The sequence below is a fragment of the Hippopotamus amphibius genome, chromosome 8, assembly GCF_030028045.1.
Source record: "Hippopotamus amphibius kiboko isolate mHipAmp2 chromosome 8, mHipAmp2.hap2, whole genome shotgun sequence".
NCBI classification, from domain to species: domain Eukaryota; kingdom Metazoa; phylum Chordata; class Mammalia; order Artiodactyla; family Hippopotamidae; genus Hippopotamus; species Hippopotamus amphibius.
In genome coordinates this window covers 69,252,804-69,275,649 of record NC_080193.1, presented here as the reverse complement: position 1 = coordinate 69,275,649, position 22,846 = coordinate 69,252,804, and the positions used below count along the sequence as shown (strand labels likewise).

The 22,846-nt window shown below is 39.3% G+C and overlaps 1 protein-coding gene across 5 annotated transcripts in view; it reads right to left on the bottom strand.

Annotated features, from left to right (window-relative positions):
• The window catches only part of FMNL2 (formin like 2), a 299,283-nt gene that overhangs the window by 46,895 nt on the left and 229,542 nt on the right, over positions 1 to 22,846 (bottom strand). For all 5 annotated transcript variants that reach the window (XR_009055041.1, XM_057744655.1, XM_057744657.1 and 2 more), the window contains exons 7-9: positions 20,257 to 20,365; positions 16,613 to 16,689; positions 14,831 to 14,924 (exon numbers count right to left, since the gene is read on the bottom strand). Coding sequence is in view for 4 of the 5 variants with exons in the window: in XM_057744655.1 (XP_057600638.1) it covers positions 14,831 to 14,924; positions 16,613 to 16,689; positions 20,257 to 20,365 (280 nt within the window). In the remaining variant the exon portion in view is untranslated. The remainder of the gene's footprint in view (positions 1 to 14,830; positions 14,925 to 16,612; positions 16,690 to 20,256; positions 20,366 to 22,846) is intronic.

Sequence of the window (22,846 nt, the reverse complement as noted above, 5' to 3'; positions counted from 1 at the left end):
GAGAACAGCCTCTTTATTTCTACAAAGACAATAAATTCTTAAAACCCAAAATTTGAAGCAGCAAACAAATGGATTTCTAATAGTAAAATGTCTTGCAAGACTGTTGGGTGTCAAGCACACCATATAAAGAATAACTCATCTGCCATTTCCCCCATGGAGATGAAATCACACCATTCAGAGACAGGATAGGTTTCTATACACAGAAAGAGGCCTCCGCCAGTTTACAAGGTAGAAAAAAGAAAAGAAAAAAAAAAAGACTTCCCTTCAGTTCTTATGTTTAACAAGTCAAGGTACAATCTCTGGCATTTACCAGGCTGGACTGCAGCAAATCCCTGCTCTCTGGTTGTCTCTGGGATGTGCCCACCTCTGTCACAAGGAGGCTCATTACAAGGCTAGTTTCTTTGCCACCCCACCCCCCGACCAAGTAAATGTTACATTTCAAGCAATAATATGAGAGAAATACAGAAACAATTTTCTCCCACATGGCCTATAGGACATGCATTCCCCAAGTTCAGGGAGAATCAGACTCAGTGAATCCTCCCAAGTAAACAAATTTGTCCTGGAATGCCTGACATGCTATAACATCAAACAATCAAGAACAAACATGCCAAGGAGCCAAAAGATGTTTATCTTTTACCAAAGCACTAAGCACGTCCTTGCTACCTACCACACAGAATCCACTATTGCCTAGTTTTACACCCATTCCTGGAAAATACTTCAACGTGGAAAACTCAGCGTCGTTCTTAGCAGTGTACCAGCAAATCTGGGCTTCCACTGGGTTAGTGTTGCTGGCACGCATACTGCTGGGGAAGGAACCCTCATTTTCCGTGACCAAAACCAAACTGCTGAAGCAAAACAGAGCTATAGCTCATGTTACTGTGATTGGCCATTTCCACTCGGCAGTGACGCAGAGCTGAGGGGGAAACTCTGTCCGAGAGCTCAACTTCATGAGGAAAGGTGACTGGCAGTGATTGTTGGATCCTCATCAGGAACCACTGAGCCATTTTCCTCTACTGAGTGTGTTCCAGTCAATTGTTGTGAATGAAAACTGAGCATGACTATATATTCTTGGCAGATCGATATAATTTGAAGAGTTGGGCAGGAGCCACACACATCACCGTGGTGAAAGGAATAGGAAGTGGCTGTGGACCTACCATGAGCAAGAGCTGAAAAGAGCCTAAACAATGACTCAAAAGCCCAGCCTTTGAAACTCAAACTGCCCAGGCCAGGATGCTTTCACAGACAGGACCTTCCTAGGGGCAGGTACCCACAGTGTGCCCAGCACATGCAGCTCACTTGCTGGTTAGGGAAGCAGCAAGCTCCTTTGACTATTTAAGTGAGATCTGGGTTTAGACACTAATGCAGCCATTTCCAGGCAGTTATAAAGGGAACTAGGGACTAAAATCACAATGTAGTCTAATACCACAGTGATCTATTGGACACGTTACTTTTTGTTCACATTCATAAATCTTTGTACCTATCATTTTATTATCTAGGTACCTTGTTTTTACATCTGTAGTCAAAGAAGTGCTTTGTCTTTCTCAGCTGGAATGCTTTGAATATACATATTACATAGGCACATGTAGGCAAAATTTTACATAGAATCATAAAACTGTAGAATTGGAACGGATATAGAGATCATTTGACTGACTAGTCATCTAAAGTAAAAACTTGCACCACAAGATACCAGACCCACCAGGTATCCTCATCTCCTCCTGGCTGTCTTTGCATTGTGTGCTTCACAAAGCACAAAGTCTCTTCTGAACATCCTTCTAGCTTATTCTAGCCTGGTGCCCCTGCGGAGTTCAACTCCTTAGTAAAATCATATTCTCTACTTGGAAAACACACACACACACACACACACTTCCCAATCACCTCTGTTTAAACCTGCTCTCTCATTCATTATCTTTTTTTTAAGTTCTTTATTGGAATATAATTGCTTTACACTCTTGTACCAGCTTTTGAGGCACATCAAAGTGAATCAGCTGTATTTATACATATATGCCCATATCCCCCCCTCCCTGCGATTCCCTTCCACCCTCCCCGTCCCAGTCCTCTAAGGCATTACCCATCATCGAGTTGATCTCCCTTTGTTATACAGCAGCTTCCCACTAGCTAGTTATTTTACAGTTGGTACTATATATATGTCTATGCTACTCTCTCACTTCGTCCCAGCTTCCCCTTTGCATCCCCCCCACCCCAACCTCGTGTCGTCCAGTCCATTCACTGCAACTGCATCCTTATTCTTGTCCTGTCACTGGGTTCATCAGTACCATTTTTTTTCTTTAGATTCCGTATATATGAGTTAGCATACGGTATTCATTTTTCTCTTTCTGGCTCACTTCACTCTGTATAACAGACTCTAGTTCCATCCACCTCACTATAAATAACTCCATTTCATCCCTTTTTATGGCTGAGTATTATTCCATTGTATATATGTGCCACATCTTCTTTATCCATTCATCTATTGATGGGCATTTAGATTGCTTTCATGTCCTGGCTACTGTAAATAGTGCTTCAATAAACATTATGGTACATGTTTCTTTTGGGATTATGGTTTTCTCAGGGCATATGCCCAGTAGTGGGATGACTGGATCATATGGTAGTTCTATATTTTGTTTTTTTAAGGAACGTCCAAACTGTCTTCCATAGTGGCTGTACCAATGCACATTCCCACCAACAGTGCAGGAGAGTTCCCTTTTCTCCATACCCTCTCCAACATTTATTGTTTCTAAATGTTTTGATGATGGCCATTCTGACTGGTGTGAGGTGATACCTCATTGTGGCTTTGACTTGCATTTCTCTAATGAGTAGTGATGTTGAGCATCTTTTCATGTGTTTGTTGGCCATCTGTATGTCTTCTTTGGAGAAATGTCTATTTAGGTTTTCTGCCCATTTGTGGATTGGGTTAATTGCTTTTCTGGTATTAAGCTTCATGAGCTGCTTGTATATTTTGGAGATTAATCCTTTGTCAATTGCTTTGTTGGCAAGTATTTTCTCCCATTCTGAGGATTGTCTTCTTGTCTTATTTATGGTTTCTTTTGCTGTGCAAAAGCTTTTAAGTTTCATGAGGTCCCATTTGTTTATTCTTGATTTCATTTCCATTATTCTCAGAGGTGGGTCAAAAAGGATCTTGCTTTGATGGATGTCATAGAGTGTTCTGCCTATGTTTTCCTCTAGGAGTTTGATAGTGTCTGGCCTTACATGTAGGTCTTTAATCCATTTGGAGTTTCTTTTTGTGTATGGTGTTAGGAAGTGTTCTAATTTCATTCTTTTACATGTTGCTGTCCAATGTTCCCAGCACCACTTATTGAAGAGGCTGTCTTTTTTCCATTGTATATTCTTGCCTCCTTCGTCAAAGATAAGGTGCCCATATGTGCTTGGGTTTACCTCTGGGTTCTCTATTCTGTTCTATTGATCTTCCTTTCTATTTTGGTGCCAGTACCATACTGTCTTGATCACTATGGCCTTGTAGTATAGTTTGAAGTCAGGAAGCCTAATTCCACCAACTCCATCTTTCCTTCTCAAGATTGCTTTGGCTTTTCAGGGTCTTTTGCGTTTCCATACAAATTGTAAGATTTCTTGCTCTAGTTCTGTGAAAAATGCCATTGGTAATTTGATCGGGATTGCATTGAATCTGTAAATTGCTTTGGGTAGCATAGTCATTTTCACAGTGTTGATTCTTCCAATCCAAGAACATGGCATGTCCCTCCATCTGTTTGTATCATCTTTGATTTCTTTCATCAGTGTCTTATAGTTTTCTGCATACAGGTCTTTTGCCTCCTTAGGCAGGTTTATTCCTAGGTATTTTATTCTTTTTGTTGCAATGGTAAATGGGAGGGTTTCCTTAATTTCTCTTTCTGCTTTTTCGTTGTTAGTGTATAGGAATGCAAGAGATTTCTTCGCATTAATTTTGTATCCTGCTACTTTATTAAATTCATCCATTACTGCTAGCAGTTTCCTGGTAGCATCTTAAGGGTTTTCTAGGTATAATATCATGTCATCTGCAAAGAGTGACAATTTTACTTCTTCTTTTCCAATTTGGAATCCTTTTATTTCATTTTCTTCTCTGATTGCTGTGGCTAAAACTTCTAAAACTATGTTGAATAATAGTGGTGAGAGTGGGCACCCTTGTCTTGTTTCTGTTCTTAGAAGGATTGCTTTCTGTTTTTCACCATTGAGGATGCTGTTGGCTGTGGGTTTCTCATATATGGCTTTTATATTATGTTGAGGTAATTTCCTTCACTCATTATCTTCAATTCAGAACTAAGAATCTGACCTTGGACATTTTACCATCAGTAAAAAAAAAAATTAACTTAATAAAAAAACAGTTAATTTTCTTCACCTGAAAAAAATATCCCAGATCTCACTTGTTCATTGTGGCTGTGCTTCCTTCTTCTTAATTAAACGTATGCTGTTTGAGTAGATCCTTGTTCTCCAATTATGTTCTTCCCCATATTCAGTGGATCACTGTCTCTTGTTGACTTTTCTTCAATTTTATGGCTTCATACCCATTGTCATGGCCACCAGTTTGGTCCAGGGCCCAGTCATTTGATACCTGAACTACCTATATTCCAAACTCCAGCATCTCTCCCCTCTAATGTTTATTATGCGTAGACTGATAATTTTTAAGATTTATCAGAATTACAATAAAATGCCCTTTTCAGGTTTCCACAGAATCAAATGGAGTAGATATAAATGCACTTTATAAACTGTAAAGTACTATGTAAGTACTAGTTGCTTCTCTTTCCATTTTTCTTTTCCCTCCTACTTTTATCTGTCTTCCAGTTGAGATTTTTTTTTTTTAATCACAGTGAAGATTCTCTGACTCTCCACTGTTCATCAGAAACCTAATCATGCTTGCCTCCTATCATGCTTTATTCTGTAACATGGGCCCCAGTCAGATATTTTTTTCTTGCCAACCAGCATATTTATTCTGAAATATACTTCCCCTAGGACAGACTTCACGTCCATCTCTTCCTCTGTTCCCAAAGTTGCCTCCACCAGCCAAATCAAGTCTCTTCCTTTGTAACTGTGCTCAAGACTGATCCTCTTTCTTTGGGCCCCACACAAACAGCCCAGTTTGTCCTGCATGTTACTAATAACTGCCAACACTCCAATAATCTACCCAATCATTAACTGTTTTGATTAGGTTTGCCTTTTAGTAGAAGGTCGAAGGTGTGTATCAATTTGTGTAGAAGGTGTTTGATATGTGACACTATGTTATGTAATACTGACTATGAGCCTTGGAGTTCAATGGATCTGGGTAAAAACTCCAAGCCTGTCACTTACTAAAGTATGTCAGTAACCCTATTTACTCTGAACCCCACTTTCCTTATTCCTACTTCATAGGGTAGAGCTTATAAGTTAAAGTAATATATGCTAGCCTATCGGCACTCAGCAAACAATAAATGGTAGCCTTACTATTCCTATATATGCATATGCCTTTTTAATACACTTAATATACTAGCTAATGTTTATAATATGGAATAAAATTCAACAGTTTCATGAACGCTGCTCATATTTTCCTTCTGAAGATGATTGTTTGCTAGTTTAAAAGAAATCAAACAAAACCCTTCTGTATTGACCATGGAGCCCATATAAATAAAAAACATGCATATGTTTTACAAGTATTTAAATTTCAAATGAAATTTGAACTTGACTCATACATGGAGTCAAGCTCAATAAGCATATTTATTGGCAAAAGCAACTAAAACTTTAGTTTAAGTTATAATAGGGAATACAAATACATATAAACACAATTCTAAAAGTTTTGAATTGTTAACTTTAGCACACATATGGTCCTTAACTAAACACCTATTAAAGTCAGTCCTGTCTTTTTCAAGGTAATGGAAGTTTTGTGGGACAAAAATCATGCTGTTTATTTTCTGTCAGACTCTTCTGATTTTATAACAGTGCTTTTTCCCTGGTAACAAATATATGTACTCAACAACTCCCTAGAAGTTCCAAAGAATTCTGACTTTATTAGTTCTGAAAAAAAGTGGTAATGATCAATGCCTTTATTTTTGGAGAGATGTCACACAAAAGATAACTGAGCACCTTAAGAAAGGACAGGAGAAAGCAAGTCAAGTGAAATGTTCCTGGCAGGGAAAATCTCACCCTGCACAATACGGACATTTAGCCACATGAGGCACAGTGTTACTTCCCAAACACTACAAGCAGTAGAAATAAACACACACACAAATTAGAAGCAACACTGCCACTCCAAACCCTTTCGCTGGTTTCCCTTTAGGGCTTATTACTATGCATAAATATATCTTTCTACTGTTACTCATAATACATGCACATACGTATAATATACACACAGATGCATACATATGACATACACATGATTTGTCTCTTCCTTTCCCTAGCTAACAGATCTAGCACAGCACCTTCATAATTATTTTAACGGTTCTATTTGAACCTAGAAGCTTATTTAGTAAGATGGTTAATGTGATCCTGTGTCTTGTCTTAGCCACTGCTTACCACTGGACTTAATAACTAAAATAACCTATAATTCAGAATTATTTGACTTTTAAAAACAATTCTATTTCCACATTTAAAACAACTTAAAAAACAGTTAGAACAAATACAGAATACTGAAGTATACTTAAGTTCCAAGATACAGACTTAAGAAATATATATCCTTACTATGCAAGTCAGGGTGGAGCAAGGGACAGAGAGAATAAGGAGGCAGTTCTTTCACATAGAAAAAGAAACCAAGGTGATCCTACAGTTAAAAATCCTTTAACCTTACTCTGCAGAAATAAAATGCAGAATGGCAACCAAATCCCAATCAGGAACTGAAAACTCCCATTCTAATGGTTCTGGGTGATGATACTGCCAAAACTAGAAGAGTTTTGACTCCAATTCTCTTATCAACTCACGGCAGAGTGTTTCATACCATCCTTATGTACCTACAACCAGAGCATCATTTACATGTCAGAGAAACACCTCCCAAGTGAAAGCTCCATGTAGAGGGCCCTGTGCCAGCCTCTGCTTCAGATTCTCTGGGGCATTAAATTAATACACAGCTCTCGCTGCTTTCTCTTGAGGTCTTTCATTGTTACCTTCCTAGAATATGATATCAGGGCACATAGGTCAACTGTTGTACAGTTGGCAAAGGGCACAGGTTTCAGAAATGGCATTTTTATGTGAATAAAAACAAGGAGGCCACACCCTGTTTAAAAAAAAAAAAGTGGCTTGTACAAATGAAATAGAAGATGAAGCTCCCTGTTGTGCAAAACTGCACTCAGGCTTGTGGAGAGGGAAGGGTCTAGTTGAAGTCAGATTGAGAAGCAAAGCATCTTTACAAATGCTCACCAAATACTATGATAATCTGTCCCAGGTACCATTATCTCCTGTATTTCCTTTAAAAAAAAAAAAAAAAGGCTTTCCCGGGCCCACATCAAAGGAAAGTCGTGAAGATGTCAGAAGCAAATGAGCACAGCAGCTGAGGGAGCAGAGGACTGTCAGTGGAGGAAGAGGCCCAAAGAGTGAGAAATATACATGGTAAAATGTCTGAAACAAATCTCAGACCCCAACCACAGCCTGCTCTGTCAAAGTGACCGCACACGGGGCCCACCCAACTGTCTTCCACAGCAAAATGTAACAGCCATTTTTTTACTAACAGATCTAAACAGCCAATGCCGGGAGAAGACTGAGGAATACTTTCCCACCACTGCTCCTTGTGACTGTTAGGCCACTGGGCAACATAAAGACTCTGGAATAAGTAGTGAGGTATTTGGTGACCTGCCCCTGACTTCTTATCCCACCTGTTCTCTTCCCACACCACTCTGCCTTCTTTCATACTGGAGATACAAAGTAAACTAAAGTCCTTGAAGCTTCATGAAGGTGTCACCTTCCTTGTATGAAATGACATCTTCACCTGGTGTGGCAGGCTGAATAACAGCCCCCACAGAGACGTCTACGTTCTAAACCCTGTTACCTGTGGGTATTTACCTTGCCTGTAAAAGGCACTTTGCAGATATGCTTACGTTAAGGACCTAGACATGGGGAGATTATCCTGGATTATCTGGGTGGGCCCAATATCATCACAATGGTCATTAAAGGAAGGAGGCCAGAGGATGAGAGTCAGGGAAGGGGCCATGAACCAAGGAATGGAATCTTGGCAGGGCAAGGAAATGGATTCCCCACCAGAACACCATCCTGCAGACTTCTTTTATATACATATGACCAACAGAACTGTAAAATAATAAGCCTGTGTTATTTTAAGCCACTAAAACTTGTGGCAATTTGTTACAACAGTGAGAAGAAACTAACATACCTGGTTAATTCTTATTCACCCAAAACTCAGCTCAGGCACCCTTTCCTATAGGAAGCCTCCCCTGAAAACTCGGACCCCATAACTGCCCTCCTTCCCCCTCCTCCTCTTGGTTGGCTGTTCCTCCTCTTTGCAAAGCACCTGGCACTTAATAGTATCCACAGCATATATATGTCCGTCTACCAGGGTAGAACTCTTAAGGGTTACATTTATTTTCTTATTTCCAACGTTTATCAATGTTTCTAACACACAGGGGCACTCAAATATTCACAATAATTTTTGCCAGTGAGTTAGCATGACTCTACCCTTGATGACCAGCAGGATACCAGCCTTTACTTCCTTACTACATGATAAAGGCAGATGATAAAGAAGGAACTAGTTCACTACCAGGGGCTCAGAAACCCTATATAAATGGCTCCTTTCTCCTCTAGAAAGGCTCTCAAAATATTGTTTGCCCATTGTACACTGGCTTCAAAGTAGTAACCATCCTTTCTATCTACAATGAAAAAGTTTTTACAATTTTTAGTCCTGAAGAGAAACCAAATATTATGCTGGGTGAGCAAGAGGAAAAGCCAGAGATACATTGATACATGCTCTAAAAGTTACTGAGGTGATTTGTATTTTCCAAAGATGACCACAGGAGTCTCTCCTACCTACATGTTCTTCTGCACTGGGACCCTCATACTCTATCATCAAGAAGTAAAGTCGCTGCCCTCGCCTTTGCATCTGGGTTGGCCTTAGCAACCAGATTCACTTGTAGCCAACAGAATGCAGCAGAAGCGACACTGATGACTTCAGAGGCGAGTTTAGAAGACACGTTGTGACTTCTGTCTCTCTGAATGCCTGCTCTGCAGCTGCTCCTTCCTAGACACTCCCTCTTGGAAACCAGCTGTCAGGCTACAAGAAGCTCCAGCCACATGGAGTCCTACATGGAGGCACTCTGGTTGACAGGCTCCGCTGGGCTCAGCCTTTGAGTCATCACAGCCCAGAAACTAAACACATGAGTGGGGAAGCCCCCATGTGAATCCCTGCCCCTGGTCAATTGGATCTTCCCAGATGAGACCCTAGAGGTAATGGAGCAAAGACAATTTTCCGTGCCATGCCCAGCCTAACCTCCTGACACACTGAATCCATGGGCCTAATAAAACCAAGCTTGGGGCAATTTATTATAAGCAAGTAATCACTGCCACAGTGAATACACAGTCCAAAAGATCATCACTGTCACTTTGCTTCCTGATCCTAGGGAGACGGACTGGCCAGAGAAGAGTGAATTAGATCACTCTAATTCTGGCCTGATAAGGTGAAATAAACACAATACTCTAGAACTGTCAGTCCGAGTCTGAGATTTGAGAGAATGCCCTGCTTACAGTTCAATGAGAGACTGAAAAAATTAAGTACTCTTCCTTCTATGTTGAGAATTTTACCACTGAATGAGTTATCCGGATGGCCTGTGCTGGATTTATAATCCTACACCCTTCAAATATCTGAGAGGTTAGATTAGATGGGATTAAATTCAGAGGGATGCTGGAAGCACACCAAAATGTCTGCTCTCCTTCCTGCCCAATTTGGCCCACTGTAAATAAAACTTGACAGGCTTTCTTAAATCAACGTAATAATGTGTAGCACAAGTGCTTTCAGATGCCCAGTAGCTAAACCACATCAGCTTACTTAGAAGCCTTCTAGCAATAGGTGAAAAAAGTAACAGCTACTGCCAAGAGTGCTCTGTACAAGAGAGCTGGTGGCCCTGAGTGACTCATTTCACAAGGCCCTGTCTATCTGGGCCAGAAGGTTGAAAGTGGGACGGCGTCAGGCCTTTAATAACCAGGCCTCAGGCTTATTTGTTAAAGCCAGATGCTGTCATTTTGGAAGCAAATGAAAACACAGTTATAATCGATCTGGAATCCTGATGAATTCCAGGCGCACCTCCCAGCAGCCTGGGGGAGCTGGTAGCTCAAAGCCCTCAGAGGGTTTTATTCCTCGTGTCATAGTGAGCTATTCTGTTGCAGAGTCTACAAAGTCTCAGTACTTTTCCCCTCTGATTTCAAACGAGAGCTCTTGTTTTTTTTTTTTTTTTTTTTTTTTTTGGCCAGACTTTTGAGAACACTTTCTTAAAGGCAATTTCTCAGATATATCAAAAAATATAATAAAAAGAAATAGGAAGACTAGAAAAGTTGAGGAGAGCAAGGTCTAGGTAGGAGACCTCAAGCTTCCTAAGGGAAACTGAATTAAACATAGGGTCCCTAACTCCAAAGTGGGGGCCAGCTGATGTCCTCAACCAGGAAGGGTAGTGCTATGACCCAGCGGGTTGCCATCTATGGTCCATGTCATTTGGGAATGAAGAAAACGCATGATCAGAACCTCAGATAGCGTTTATGGTGGCTAGGCTTCAAGGGCACCACTAGCCTGAGAGTTCAGCCTGCCCATTTTCCAAGCTCCTCGTCCCCTCTGTGCATCTCTTGACATCCTTCCAATCAACCCTTTCTTCTGTATGTTAGAGTCCGTTTCTGCTTCTTACACACAAGACCCTGAACTAATGCAAATACCAACACAGCAACCTTTACTTCCAAATGTATTCTTTTTTCTGTCTGGGAGACCAAATGCCAGGTAACTAAAAAAGCATCAATTTAGGGAATATGGTAATCTGTCCTTCCACATGGCTAAATTAGTCAATAAGGAAAAACAGATGACTCCTTGTTCGCACCCTGTCCTCAGTTCAGGACCATAAATTTTCATGAGGAGATGTTTCAACATCACAACCAGATGTGTTAATTCCCTTTATCTAAAAAAAAAAAAAAAATTTAAAGGGAAAAGAATTCAAGGAGCATAATGATGACTAAAGGTTTAATCTTCAACTACTCACTACCCTCAGCATTTTCAGGCATGTTACAAACCATGCTTGGTACAAGTTTACTAACTGAATATATGTAATTAAAACTCATTTATCATCATATACATTGAGGTGATATATGTGCTTGCTCAGCAATGTCAGGCCCAAACCCCTGAAACCACCAAAAGCAAGGTCTTGGGCTAATATCCTTCCCACCATCAGATACCATTAAATTGGAAGTGCTATTTTCCTAAAATATGTACTTCAGATATTATAAGATATATGTCATGTGTTTGCAAAAACAAAGAAAACCAGACTTGTTGGGATTCTGAATATTAATTGAAATATGAGAAATTAATGTAATCATACATTAAAATCTATCAAAAGCTGAAAGATACTTTCCTTTAATTTACATCTGAATTCATTAGTGGTAGTCGAATAGGACAGAATGGATTTGTGGGCTCAAGAAGCAGAGAGGAAAAAATACGTGCTACATACTTAAGATGTGTGGTCTTTAAATATCCTTTCAGCATCTGGTGCCACACTGCAGGAGTACGCTCGGCTACACTCCAACAGTGATCCAAGCCCAAAGGGTCTGGCGCGCTAATGCACATTGCTTTTTCTGCAGAAATAGATGCTGATATCTGATGTTGAACCCCACCACCACCCTACATCAGTCTTCCCAGTGAAAACGGGGATAATGCCTTCACCCTTCTTTAAGGAGATGAATGAAATCCCACTTACTAAATGGAATGAAAGCGTTAAAAACAATCTTCTTGAGGGCAAAGACTCTTCCTTGGTCCTACTCCCTAGGATCCCTGCAACTGGTATGGTGCTGTCTCTGCCATGGGCAGCTCAATGGGCATTTCTCACTGACCAAGACCCTATCTACACAGGCATCTGGGATGATAAGGACAACTTTTCCTAATCATGAACAGCTGGCTCTCAAACCTCCCTAAAACCCAAGATACCATTGACATTTTGCTAAAATGATTAAAGATTTTGATGTATATGAAAAAAAATCCACTCACATAAAGATGGGAAAAAGAGAAAAGGAAGAGATTCAAAAGATGCTGGCGTATGGGTGGCACTACATTTAAAAAAACAAAACAAAACAAAAACAATGTAAACTAACACTTTTTCCACCTTCAGACTGAACAGATAAATAAGTGGATGTTCTTTTGACCTACCCCTAAGAATGCAGTTTCTCAGGAGCGTGCTCCTGCCCTGGCCTCATGAATATGGCCATTAGGATAATTCTTTTCCTGGCCTGTCGAAAGAAACACTACAGCTTGAGGTCAGCGCAAGCCAAGAGCACACACAGAACTAGCTTTGTCCTCGTCCCCTCTCCCACGTGACATAGTTTGTTTTCTCTGAGATGCAATTGCCAGTCCAAGGAGAAATCAGAAATGAAACACCCACCATCATTCATAAGAAATTACAGAAATGAGGGAGATTTTGGTTAAAGCTCTACAAATTCAAAGTCAAAATTTAGTTCTCTTTATTATCAGCCAGCTATTAGATTTAGCAGGATTACTTTTTTTTTTTTAAACTAAGCACACCCAATGCCCTAAATGGCTAAACCATATATAATTTTGATACCAGATAGTTAAAACTCAATTCTGCAAATATTTTTGTGCTTATTATGCATAAGAAAGGCACTCTACCTTACCTAAGGGAAAACAAATTTAACATTCATCTCACGATTTACTGGCTTTAATGAATACTGATTCTATACAATTATAATTTTAGGACATAATTTGACCTTCAGTATAATCAATTGCTTGTTATACAATATGACTTTTATTGTAACAAGGGTCACTGATAACTGTGTAATTAGTGCTTCCAGAGTGAAAAAGATTTGGCATGGGATATGTTCAAAATATGATCTATTGATAAAGACTTAGGAGCTATATTAGCCTCACATGCTGTTTTACTTTCATTTTAGACCCATTCACCCACACATCTCCTTATTTATAAATATGTTTTATGTCCTATAAATGATATATGAAAACATTCACAGACAAGCACTCATACTTTCGTATCTCTAAAGACTGTTTGTTTTGGAAGCCAGACTGTGAATTTTAAAAGATTCACTACTATTCTTCATCATTTGCTTAGAACCCGAATATTCTTCACTACTAAAGCTGAATACACAAAAAGACAATATTTGGTTCTATCCATGGTTGGCATTAGCAAAATGCATAATACCAAAATCTAAAGGCAGTGACTTTCGAGGGAAGGAGGCAATGCAAAGAGAGGGGCAGGAGGACTGTTTTCCTTGCTGACTGAAGCATCTCTGAAACTTGCCAGCCCATGCAAAGGATTATGTGTCACTCACTAGTACATCTGTCAGCTGGGGTAATGAGTCCAATTAAGGGGATAGGGCAGGGGGATGGGCTCTCAGGTCCTGTCTCAGGAGAGTCACACAAAACTGGGCCCAAACGTCACTGGAAACAGCAGTTCAAGATGAGGAGCACCAAATCTTAAGCCTGGCTCTACTGCTTACCTGGCCATGGGACCACGGGCAAATAAAATATTTGAAATTTTATTCCTCTGTAATATGGAGATATTAATATTTATTTATAAGAACCAAATGATTTCATGTGTGTACCTGGCACATAGTCGGTCCTCAATAAATACTAGCTGAGTTCTACTCCAGAGGTTCCCAGGAAAGACGAGAGAGAGTTTGGAAGTCCCTCTGCGATCTGGATTTTAATCCAGCTTGGGTCTTAATCCAGAAGCATCTGGAATCAAATGGGATTACCAGGGTAAGGCACAACCTGGCTGATGCTATTGTAATCTGGGGCTCCATGTGCCTTCAATTACTTTCGTCATGTCCCACCTCAAAATAGCCTCAGATGCCAGACACATACAGGGAGCTAGCAGGCATCCTTCTTGGCTATGTAAGTCTGCACACCACCACCAAGGGAAAACAGCTATGAGTTCAGTTGTAATGTCTTGGATACTTTGGTTCAGAATTCTTGATGTCATATTATCTGTGTGTAATTGCTTCTTCTTTTGTAGTCATTTAGTTTCCATTTCAACCACACATGTCCACTGGTTTATTGTTTTCCCGTGACAAGATCCCCTGATTAAGATTACAAACTGCTAAAATCAGCGTCTGTTTTTAGTTGAGTGGTTTCTCACAGCAACCAGCAAAGCAGTGATCACACATGTGATTTGAGGAAAGTAACTATGATGAAAGAGTTCATAAAATTTACAAGGTGCATACTCAAGTAACAGCCATAATGAAAACCACATGCATTTAACAAAACCAGTTTTCAAACTTGGCTGTTTCATGTTCTCCAAAGGAAAGTGAGTCCCGCAAATGGTTTTTAACTCTTCTTGGAAATGAGACACCAAAAGAAGCTTAATGTATCCATTTAAGATATTTAGACTAAGTTCACTTCTTCTCCTTCAGTGACATCTTAGAAAATTAACTATTATACCCCTTAGGCCCAAGAATAAATAAAAAGGTAAATTATGGTGATGGATGTTAACTAGACTTACTGTGGTGATCATTTTGCAATATATACAAATATCAAATTACTATGTTGTACACCTGAAATTAATACATTTTATGTCAAGTCTAACTCAATAATAAACACACATACACACACACCCACACACACAAAAGGTAAATCATTCTGTTCAAAGATGTCCAAATGTAAGATGTTTGTGTGAGCATTCTTTTTAAAGCTAGAATATCCTACCTCCTTAAAGTTGTCAAATGCTGATAAAATGATTTCATGCCCGCCTCTGACCAGACAAACGGCTGCCAACAGCTCTAAGACGAGGGCTTTTGTTCTGTTCAGACAAGAAGGGAAAAAACACACAAATCAGTGAAAGTGAATGAATGATGAGTCAGCTGTTCCTTCTAAGATGAGTATGATATTTGCTCAAGTATTTTTTTTTAACTTTTACTAATTAAGGCATAGTTATATTAAAGCACATACATTTTAAAACCTTTACAAACTTCTATACATGTGGCTTATCTAGGGTAGCAAGTTTGGAAGGCATGTTTCCCACTCCCCAAATTACAAATTACAAATGTAAATTAATTAGAGGAAGGTAAGTCTTTTAGTCCTATCATCAAGTGACTTAGTGTAATATGGCTGAAAAAGTATTTTTAATGAGCTAAAGACAATAGGAAACATGAGGATATTCAGTAAAACCACCCATTGGTTAACTATTTTCTCTGGTTCTAGAGTCAGAGCTATAACATCTACTGAAAAAGTTCAAAATCAACTGAAATCAATGCCTTACACTGCAAATCTGTTAATTTGCAAGGGCTCCAGAAACCTCCCCCCCCCCCGACAATGCAAGTTTCCATCACTTCTTCTTCCCACACAGGAGATCTGAAAGGAGCAGGCTTACAGCTGTGCTAATACAGGAATATTTTCTCTGACTCAAGAAAATAAAACACCATCTGAAATATTTTTATAAGGAGAACCTTAGAGATACAATCTAAGTTTTCAAATACAATATCAAGGACAGCATTGTTACTTCAGAGTATGATTACTTCAGTATTTCATCTTTTTTCTGGAATAAAAGCTATTGCCAACCTCTAAACAAAGATCGTTCTGATAATCCACAATATCGATTGTCTTAAGAAAAATGAATAATGCCTTCCCTCAGTAGAAGACAGGACAAAGAAGTATGACTACTTGCGATTCTAGTAAACCAAGGAAGCAATCACAAAGTTGCAAAAGCGTTAATTACTGGAAGTATGAATAATATTCAACATTTAAATAGGATTTATAGTTTGCATTACACTTTCAATCAGACAGGGTCTAATTTATAATCATATTTTTAAGCTGAATTAACAGTTTTCAGATATGCAGTCTTATCAGAGAGATCTGATAAGAGGGAGTAACAGTGTGAAATGTAGAAATGCACCAGCATGGAAAATACATTACACTATCTAAAATAAATTGATGAAAACAGGCTCCTAGAGGTAATCCGTAAAATAAATAATATATGGCACTTGCCTTTATAGGAAAGTGAATATGAAAAGAAATCTGCATGCAGTTATTTTTGTTTTGTTCGTGTTTCTATTTTTGGTTTGGTAATAAAGGCTACATGTGTAAAGGTTGCAAACGAAGTGTGGACAGGCGGTAGTAGTTTCAGTTAGCTTTCAGCAGTAAGTGGTGTGGCTAAGTCTGTATCAAGACTCTCCTGGCTCCAGTCCTGACAGCCTGGCAGCTTCATGCTCTTCACCAAGTTTTGCTAAATTTGCAAGGATGCTGAGAACCAGGCCTCAAGAGGAATGAAAGCTTGAAGAGAAAAGCCAGAGTTGTCGCCAGTTCCTCAACTCCACCACATGTAAAACTGTAGCATTGCTAAAACGAAAATTCTACTTACCCAAGGAGTCTATGGCAATCTTAACTCAAAAAGGAGTTCCTGAAAGTTTCCAAACTCTAATTGGATTGTCGACAAGCTCTTTGCCATCTCTAGTTCAATTCAGATTTGAACATGATATAAAGCCAGCTTACCTTGGATTCTTGTTGTTCAAGCTTAGTGCAATCTCGTTGACAGCATGTGGATGAGACATGACCATGTTGAAACCATACTGAAATGGTTGTAGAAAAAACAAAGCATTAGGAGTTAACTGAGACGACTGCCAATGTTAATTAAAAAACAAAAACCTGAAGTTTCTAGCTAATGTAATTTTATACCATCATAAGTACACTTCTGTCTCTAGCACATCGGCATCTGCATATATTTCTCTATGAAAAATATCAGGAATGATGCTATTATCAAGGCACCATATTCCCATTCTCTATGAATAAATTATATGTGTCTCTTTATTAAAATGATGAAAAGGCTCCAGGACAGTGATTCTCAATCCTGGCTGCTTGGCAAAATCACCTGGAAAAGTCAACAAAACACCAATTCTACAGGACCCACTCCAGGTCAATTTATTCTGGATCTCAAGGTTGAAGCCCTGGCATCTAAATTTTTTTAAGCTGACTTCACTGTGCAGCCAGGGTTGACAACCACTGCCTCTAGTCCCTTCTCTGGGCAATGGCTATCAGGACCAAAAGCCTAGGAAAACCTGCCTTGTTCTGAGACATGGTACCTCATCCTTCTATAAAATGAAGTTCAATCACAGGATCAAGGATCATTCTTGATTCTGCTGAGCTGAGGAATTACTCCTTCTCCTCCAAACTCACTCTCAGCTCGTGACCTTATTTTCAATTACACTGAGAAAACATAAGCAATAAGAAAAAAAACTTCCAAAAGCTCCCACCACCACATCAATCCACCCACATAGATCTGTGGCATCCCTCCTCACTTCTTCCTAAAGGTGAACTCTCCGTGCTCCCATCTAAGCCCATTCCCCCAACTTGAGTTCTTCACCCCATTCCCTCTCACCTACTCAGCAACACTATTTGCTCCAGTGATTCTCCCATTCCCCCAACATTATTTTTCCCCCTCTGACTCATTACCATTAGCATAAAAACAAGATGCATTGTCTCCTACCTTAAACGATGAAAACAAAATCTCTCTTGACTCTACAGCTAGTGTCCAGTCACTCTCTCATTTTTCTGCTACTCTTTTACAGCAAAACTCCAACCACTCATGGTCTCTAATTTTTTTCTTCCCGTTCTCTCCTGACACCACTTCAATCAGGCACTTCATCCCCATCACTCCAATGAAACTGTACCAAGATCATCCATGACAAGCACTTTGCTGAAGCCCATGGCCAACTCTCTTCATCTTGCACAACTGAGCAGTGACACTGGACACAGCTGACCACTCTCTGTTCCTGTACTTGGCTCCTACTTCCCTGGCTGCTTCTTGGTCTCTCTAGCTAGTTTCTCCTCATGTCTCTGACATTAACAGAGTGTCCCCACGGTTATCTGGGACCTCTTTGCTTCTCTGTCTATCCCTGCTGATCTCCTTCACTCCCCTGGATGTATATACCAGCTACTGATTCTCAAACTTATATCTCCAGCCCAGACCTCCAGATCTCGATGGCGTATTCAACCACCTATTTAAGATCTCCATGTGGATGTCTATGGACATCTCAAAGTTAAAACATCCCCCAAACTGAACTCCTAATCAGGTCTCCCAAATCTGCTCATCCTGCTGCCTCCCAGCCATCTTACTAGATGACAACTCCATCTTAGAGACTCCCAGGGCAAACACCTTGGAGCTGTCCTCCACTCCTCACCACACATCCAATGCTACTGTGTTTACCATCAAAACAAAACCACAATCTGGCCACCTCTCATCACCTCTACTTCTATTTTCCTGGTCCATACCACTACCAACACTTACCTAAATTAATGCAACAGTCTCCTAAAAGGTCTACCTCCTTTTGTCTTTGCCTCCCCAGCCCCAACCCCAGGATCAATCCTAACACAGAAGCCAGAGGAACTATGTTAAATTCAAGTGTCAGATCAAGTCACACTTTTCCTCAGAACCCTTCAATAGCTTTCCAATCACAGTAAAGCCAATGTCCTTTCACTGGCTTATAAAGTCCTACATAATCAGGACCCCCTTGTAACTTCAGATTTCATCTTCTACTTCTCTCCTTACTCATTCTGATCCAGCCAACCTGACCTCCTTTCTGTGCCTTCCGCACATCAGACCTATTCCTGCCTCAGGGCCTTTGCATTTCTCCTTCTCTCTGCCTATAATTTTCTTTCTTAAATATTGCTTACTTTGTTCCCTCATTCTAGTTGTTACATAAATGTTATCTTCTCTATGACACTTTTCTGGCTAGCCTATTTAAAACTGAACTCACATTTTCGGCACATATTCTTATTTCTTGTTTATTTTTCCTATAGTACTTAGTAATAGTTCTTTGGAGCCAGTCTTCCTGAGTTCAAATCTGAGTCCACAACTTATTAGGCATATGATCCTGGGCAATTACATAACTTCTCTGTGTTTCAGTTTCCTCATTAGTAAAATGGGGAGAGTAATATCACCAATCTCACGTGACTGTTATGAGGCTTAAATTAAGTAATACGTTTAAAAGTACTAGACTGTAGGAAGCACTATGTAAGTGTCAGCTTTTATTTCACCACTATCATTGTCTGGAATGCTATATAGTTTACCGATTTAATTGTTTAACACCTGTCTGCCCTCAATAGAAAGTTCACCGGGGTACTTATTTATTTGATGCCATATTCCCTGTGCCTAGAAAAGGGTCTGTCTGGCAATGCTCAAAAAGTATTAACTGATTGAAAGATAAATTTATGTTTCCCTTCTTAAATTCAATCTGGCAAGCTTACACTGGGTTAAACTCTAATACTGACCTATATATTTGCTGTCCATTTCCACTTGGACCCATCTATTGCATCCACATCAATGGAAATCAAATCCTATTTTCTTATTTGAACCATGTTGGTCTAATCCTCAGCCCTGGTTTGCTTTTATAATCATACTTTTGACCCTGTCAGCTCACCCTAGATACTCCAGGCTCAAACTCTCACTTCGTGGTTAGGATTAATCCCACACACTGGAGTTAGTTACACTCCCAGTGTTTCTCAGAGTGGGGATAACCTCTGAGGAGGACCCTGCACTTCTACCAAGAATCCCTCCAAGTGCTTCTTATGAAGATCAGGAACCACAGGGTCCAACACACAGTAATTATAACTCCTTGCTTATCCATCATACAACCCTTTGAGAAGCAATGACCTACCTAGTGTGTGAGTCTGTTCATTTCTAAGGTCCTAAAGTTGTTCCCTTATTGCCCACAATCGGTGGCTTACTCTGTCTTTAACAGTCACATTTAGTAATGTAGACAAGCTTATCACTGTAGAAGGAAAATGTCTTCCCTTTAAAAACATTATATATTATAAATGCTAATTAAAATATAAGGGTGATGAACTGGGAGCACTAGAACAAACCAAACCCTTCTCTTCTATTTTTTTTTACATCTTTATTGAATAATTACTTTACAATGTTGTGTTATGTTCTGCCGTACAAAGTGAGTCAGTTATATGTATACATATATCCCCTCCCTCTTGAGCCTCCCTCCGACCTTCAGACCTTTCTTTTCTAATAGAATGTCACTAAATCCTGATATTTACTTCAAACAGAAATAACACAAAGACACCAAAGAGAACATGATCTGAGTCTGATGAATTCAGATTTTTTTAAAGGATTATAAATAGAAACATACCTGATAATTCATGATGGCACGTAAACACATGATACAGACATGCACGTCATCTTTCTTACTCACTAATCTTGAATTTTTCAGGGTTCTTCTGCTTGGCAAAGTATTATATCTACAAATAAAAAGGGAAACTTCTATAAAACTATAGATTACTTTCTTAGTATAGGCACGTGCACTTAAAAAATGGACCTGTATCTACACCTAAATGAGGACTGCAGGTCAAACCACCACTAACTAACCCATCACCACCAACTATCCCATCACGGCAAAGCTGTTTCCATAGACTGTGAGGACTACACGATTTTGTGCACTGGTTATCCTCTTGTCAGGCCACATACCCATAGACAGTGAGACTCAACCCCACTCAGAGCATATAACAAATTAGACTACACATGACTCATCAACAGTCCAGGCTCTAATCAGCAGGCCAAGCTAGATTTGCAGAGGTGATCTGAGACAACATGCATGCAGACTGCACTTTTAAATAAGTGAAGGGATAAAACTCAGCTTATAAGCAGACCTCCTATCATTTGATCCAATTTTAACAGCACCTTCCCATCACTGCTCTCAGGGGTCCCTGCTTTAGAGTTTAAGCCTAGGCAAGGCCATACATTAGCAACTGTGATATCAGCCTGTGATACTGAACCTTAATAGTATGTAAAACATGAATAATATATGAATGTCTCCACAGCCTGATCCCTCAACCAAAACCTGGTATGGCAGCTGAAACTGAGATGGAAGTACGCTGACATTTCAAAAGGTTAGGATGTCTCAACATGAGGGTTTATCCTGGAGACCCTATATTTGCTAAGCTTACTTCTCCTTTCTGCAGATTTATCAGAGCCTGCAAGTCATAAAGCAGTGACAATGTAAGATGAGGCAAACAGAAAGATGACAATACTGAGGGCTTTATTATGAGTTCTAAATGACTGCTTCAGAGGGGAAAAAGATAACTTTTCTTTGCAACTCCAAGCCTGAAATGAAAGCAAATTTCAACAGTTGTCAACTACTTTTCTATAGAGTCAATGACAGAAATGTGCCACAAAATAAGCTATAGATCTTCCTTCTCCTTGAATTAAGCTAATTAAAAATTTTTAAGGAAGGGAAGATTAATATTAACTGCTTTCAAAAGTCTCATAGGTGCCGGCTACGATTTAAAAACTGAATTGACAGGTTGGTCTCCAACTGTTCAGCTGAGCAGTGCTTTTACATTTCCTATTCAAAAACTATCAAACAGACAAAAGATGATTCTTTCACATAGCCTACTAATGAGCCAAGTAAATTTTTGAAAAGCACCCCAGTAAGTCACTTGCCTCAATATACCTGACTGTGCAAAACCTGGTTTGCTCACACTACTTCTAAAGAAGAATTCTTTATCTTAGAACTCCTGCTTTACTCACACTGGAAAATAACATGTCAGCAATGGAAGTTGGCCTAATTCAGTTTTGAATGCAAAAACAAAGTTAAGGAAACACATGCAGATTTTGGTGTTAGTAAGCCCAATTTCAAAATCTAAACTACAACTTTAAACGGTCTCACTTTGCCATAACCCCAGCCCAAGCATGACGGCTAACATACCAGACAGAAGTCTCACAGAGCCTGGTGCCTCTTCTAACAACCACATGACTAGTCTGACCCAAGAATCAGTGGTCGTCTTAATCTGCACCTAAACTTCTCTCCCTTCCTCTGCCCTTAATTTATTTTAACCTCAGGTTTATATTTCTTTAGTGGAATCACTTGTTGGCTATATAACAGCTTATTAGATAATTCTCATTTCTAACAAAGCAATGGCTATTAGGGTAAACAAAGTCATCTAAGATTAAGTCTAAAAAAAGAAAAAGCAAAGGTATCATCAAGGGAATCAATCGTCCTTTGCTAAATTACATTTATGTGCAGCACTGACTGCAGAAGACGGACTGACCAAAGCAAAATTTTCTTTAAGGAGAATGGGAGAAGTCATCCACGCAGACACAAACTTCTGCATCACTTCCAAATTAAGTTTAATGATTCCAGCAAGTAGACCAAACTCACACATTTAATGGTGCTTCCAAAGAGGTGTAAAGTAACCTAGCAGGTTCTTTCCTTTTACTTATTAATCCACAACTTCAGTTACATTGTAATAAGACCTTTTCTAAGAAGGTGAAAATTTTTTGTCATTACTAACATTATTTGCAGAAACCAGTAAAAACTGACTATAATATCCTACTTACTAAGCATTAACACAAAAGGCTTGTATTTGTTTTAACAGGTGGTTAATCTCAAATCGATTTGCTGGATCAACATTTGAAATGTATTTAATATGAAAAAGCACATGCATACTTATCAATAAAGGAGTTTAGAAAGTACACAATACATGAGATATCAATAAATAAAACTATTTTATTTATTAATGATACTCTATGCTTAAAACAACAGACCTAAGCTTTATTCTAAAGTGAATATTTAACATAAAATTAATTTTTCTCCCATTTTTGGTTTATACAAAAATATAGGGAGAATTAAAGGCAACATCTGAACTTGTGTTTAAAATCACAGCATTACAGTAAATTTTAAAACACCACCATAACCAGTAACAACAAACTATAGCATTGAC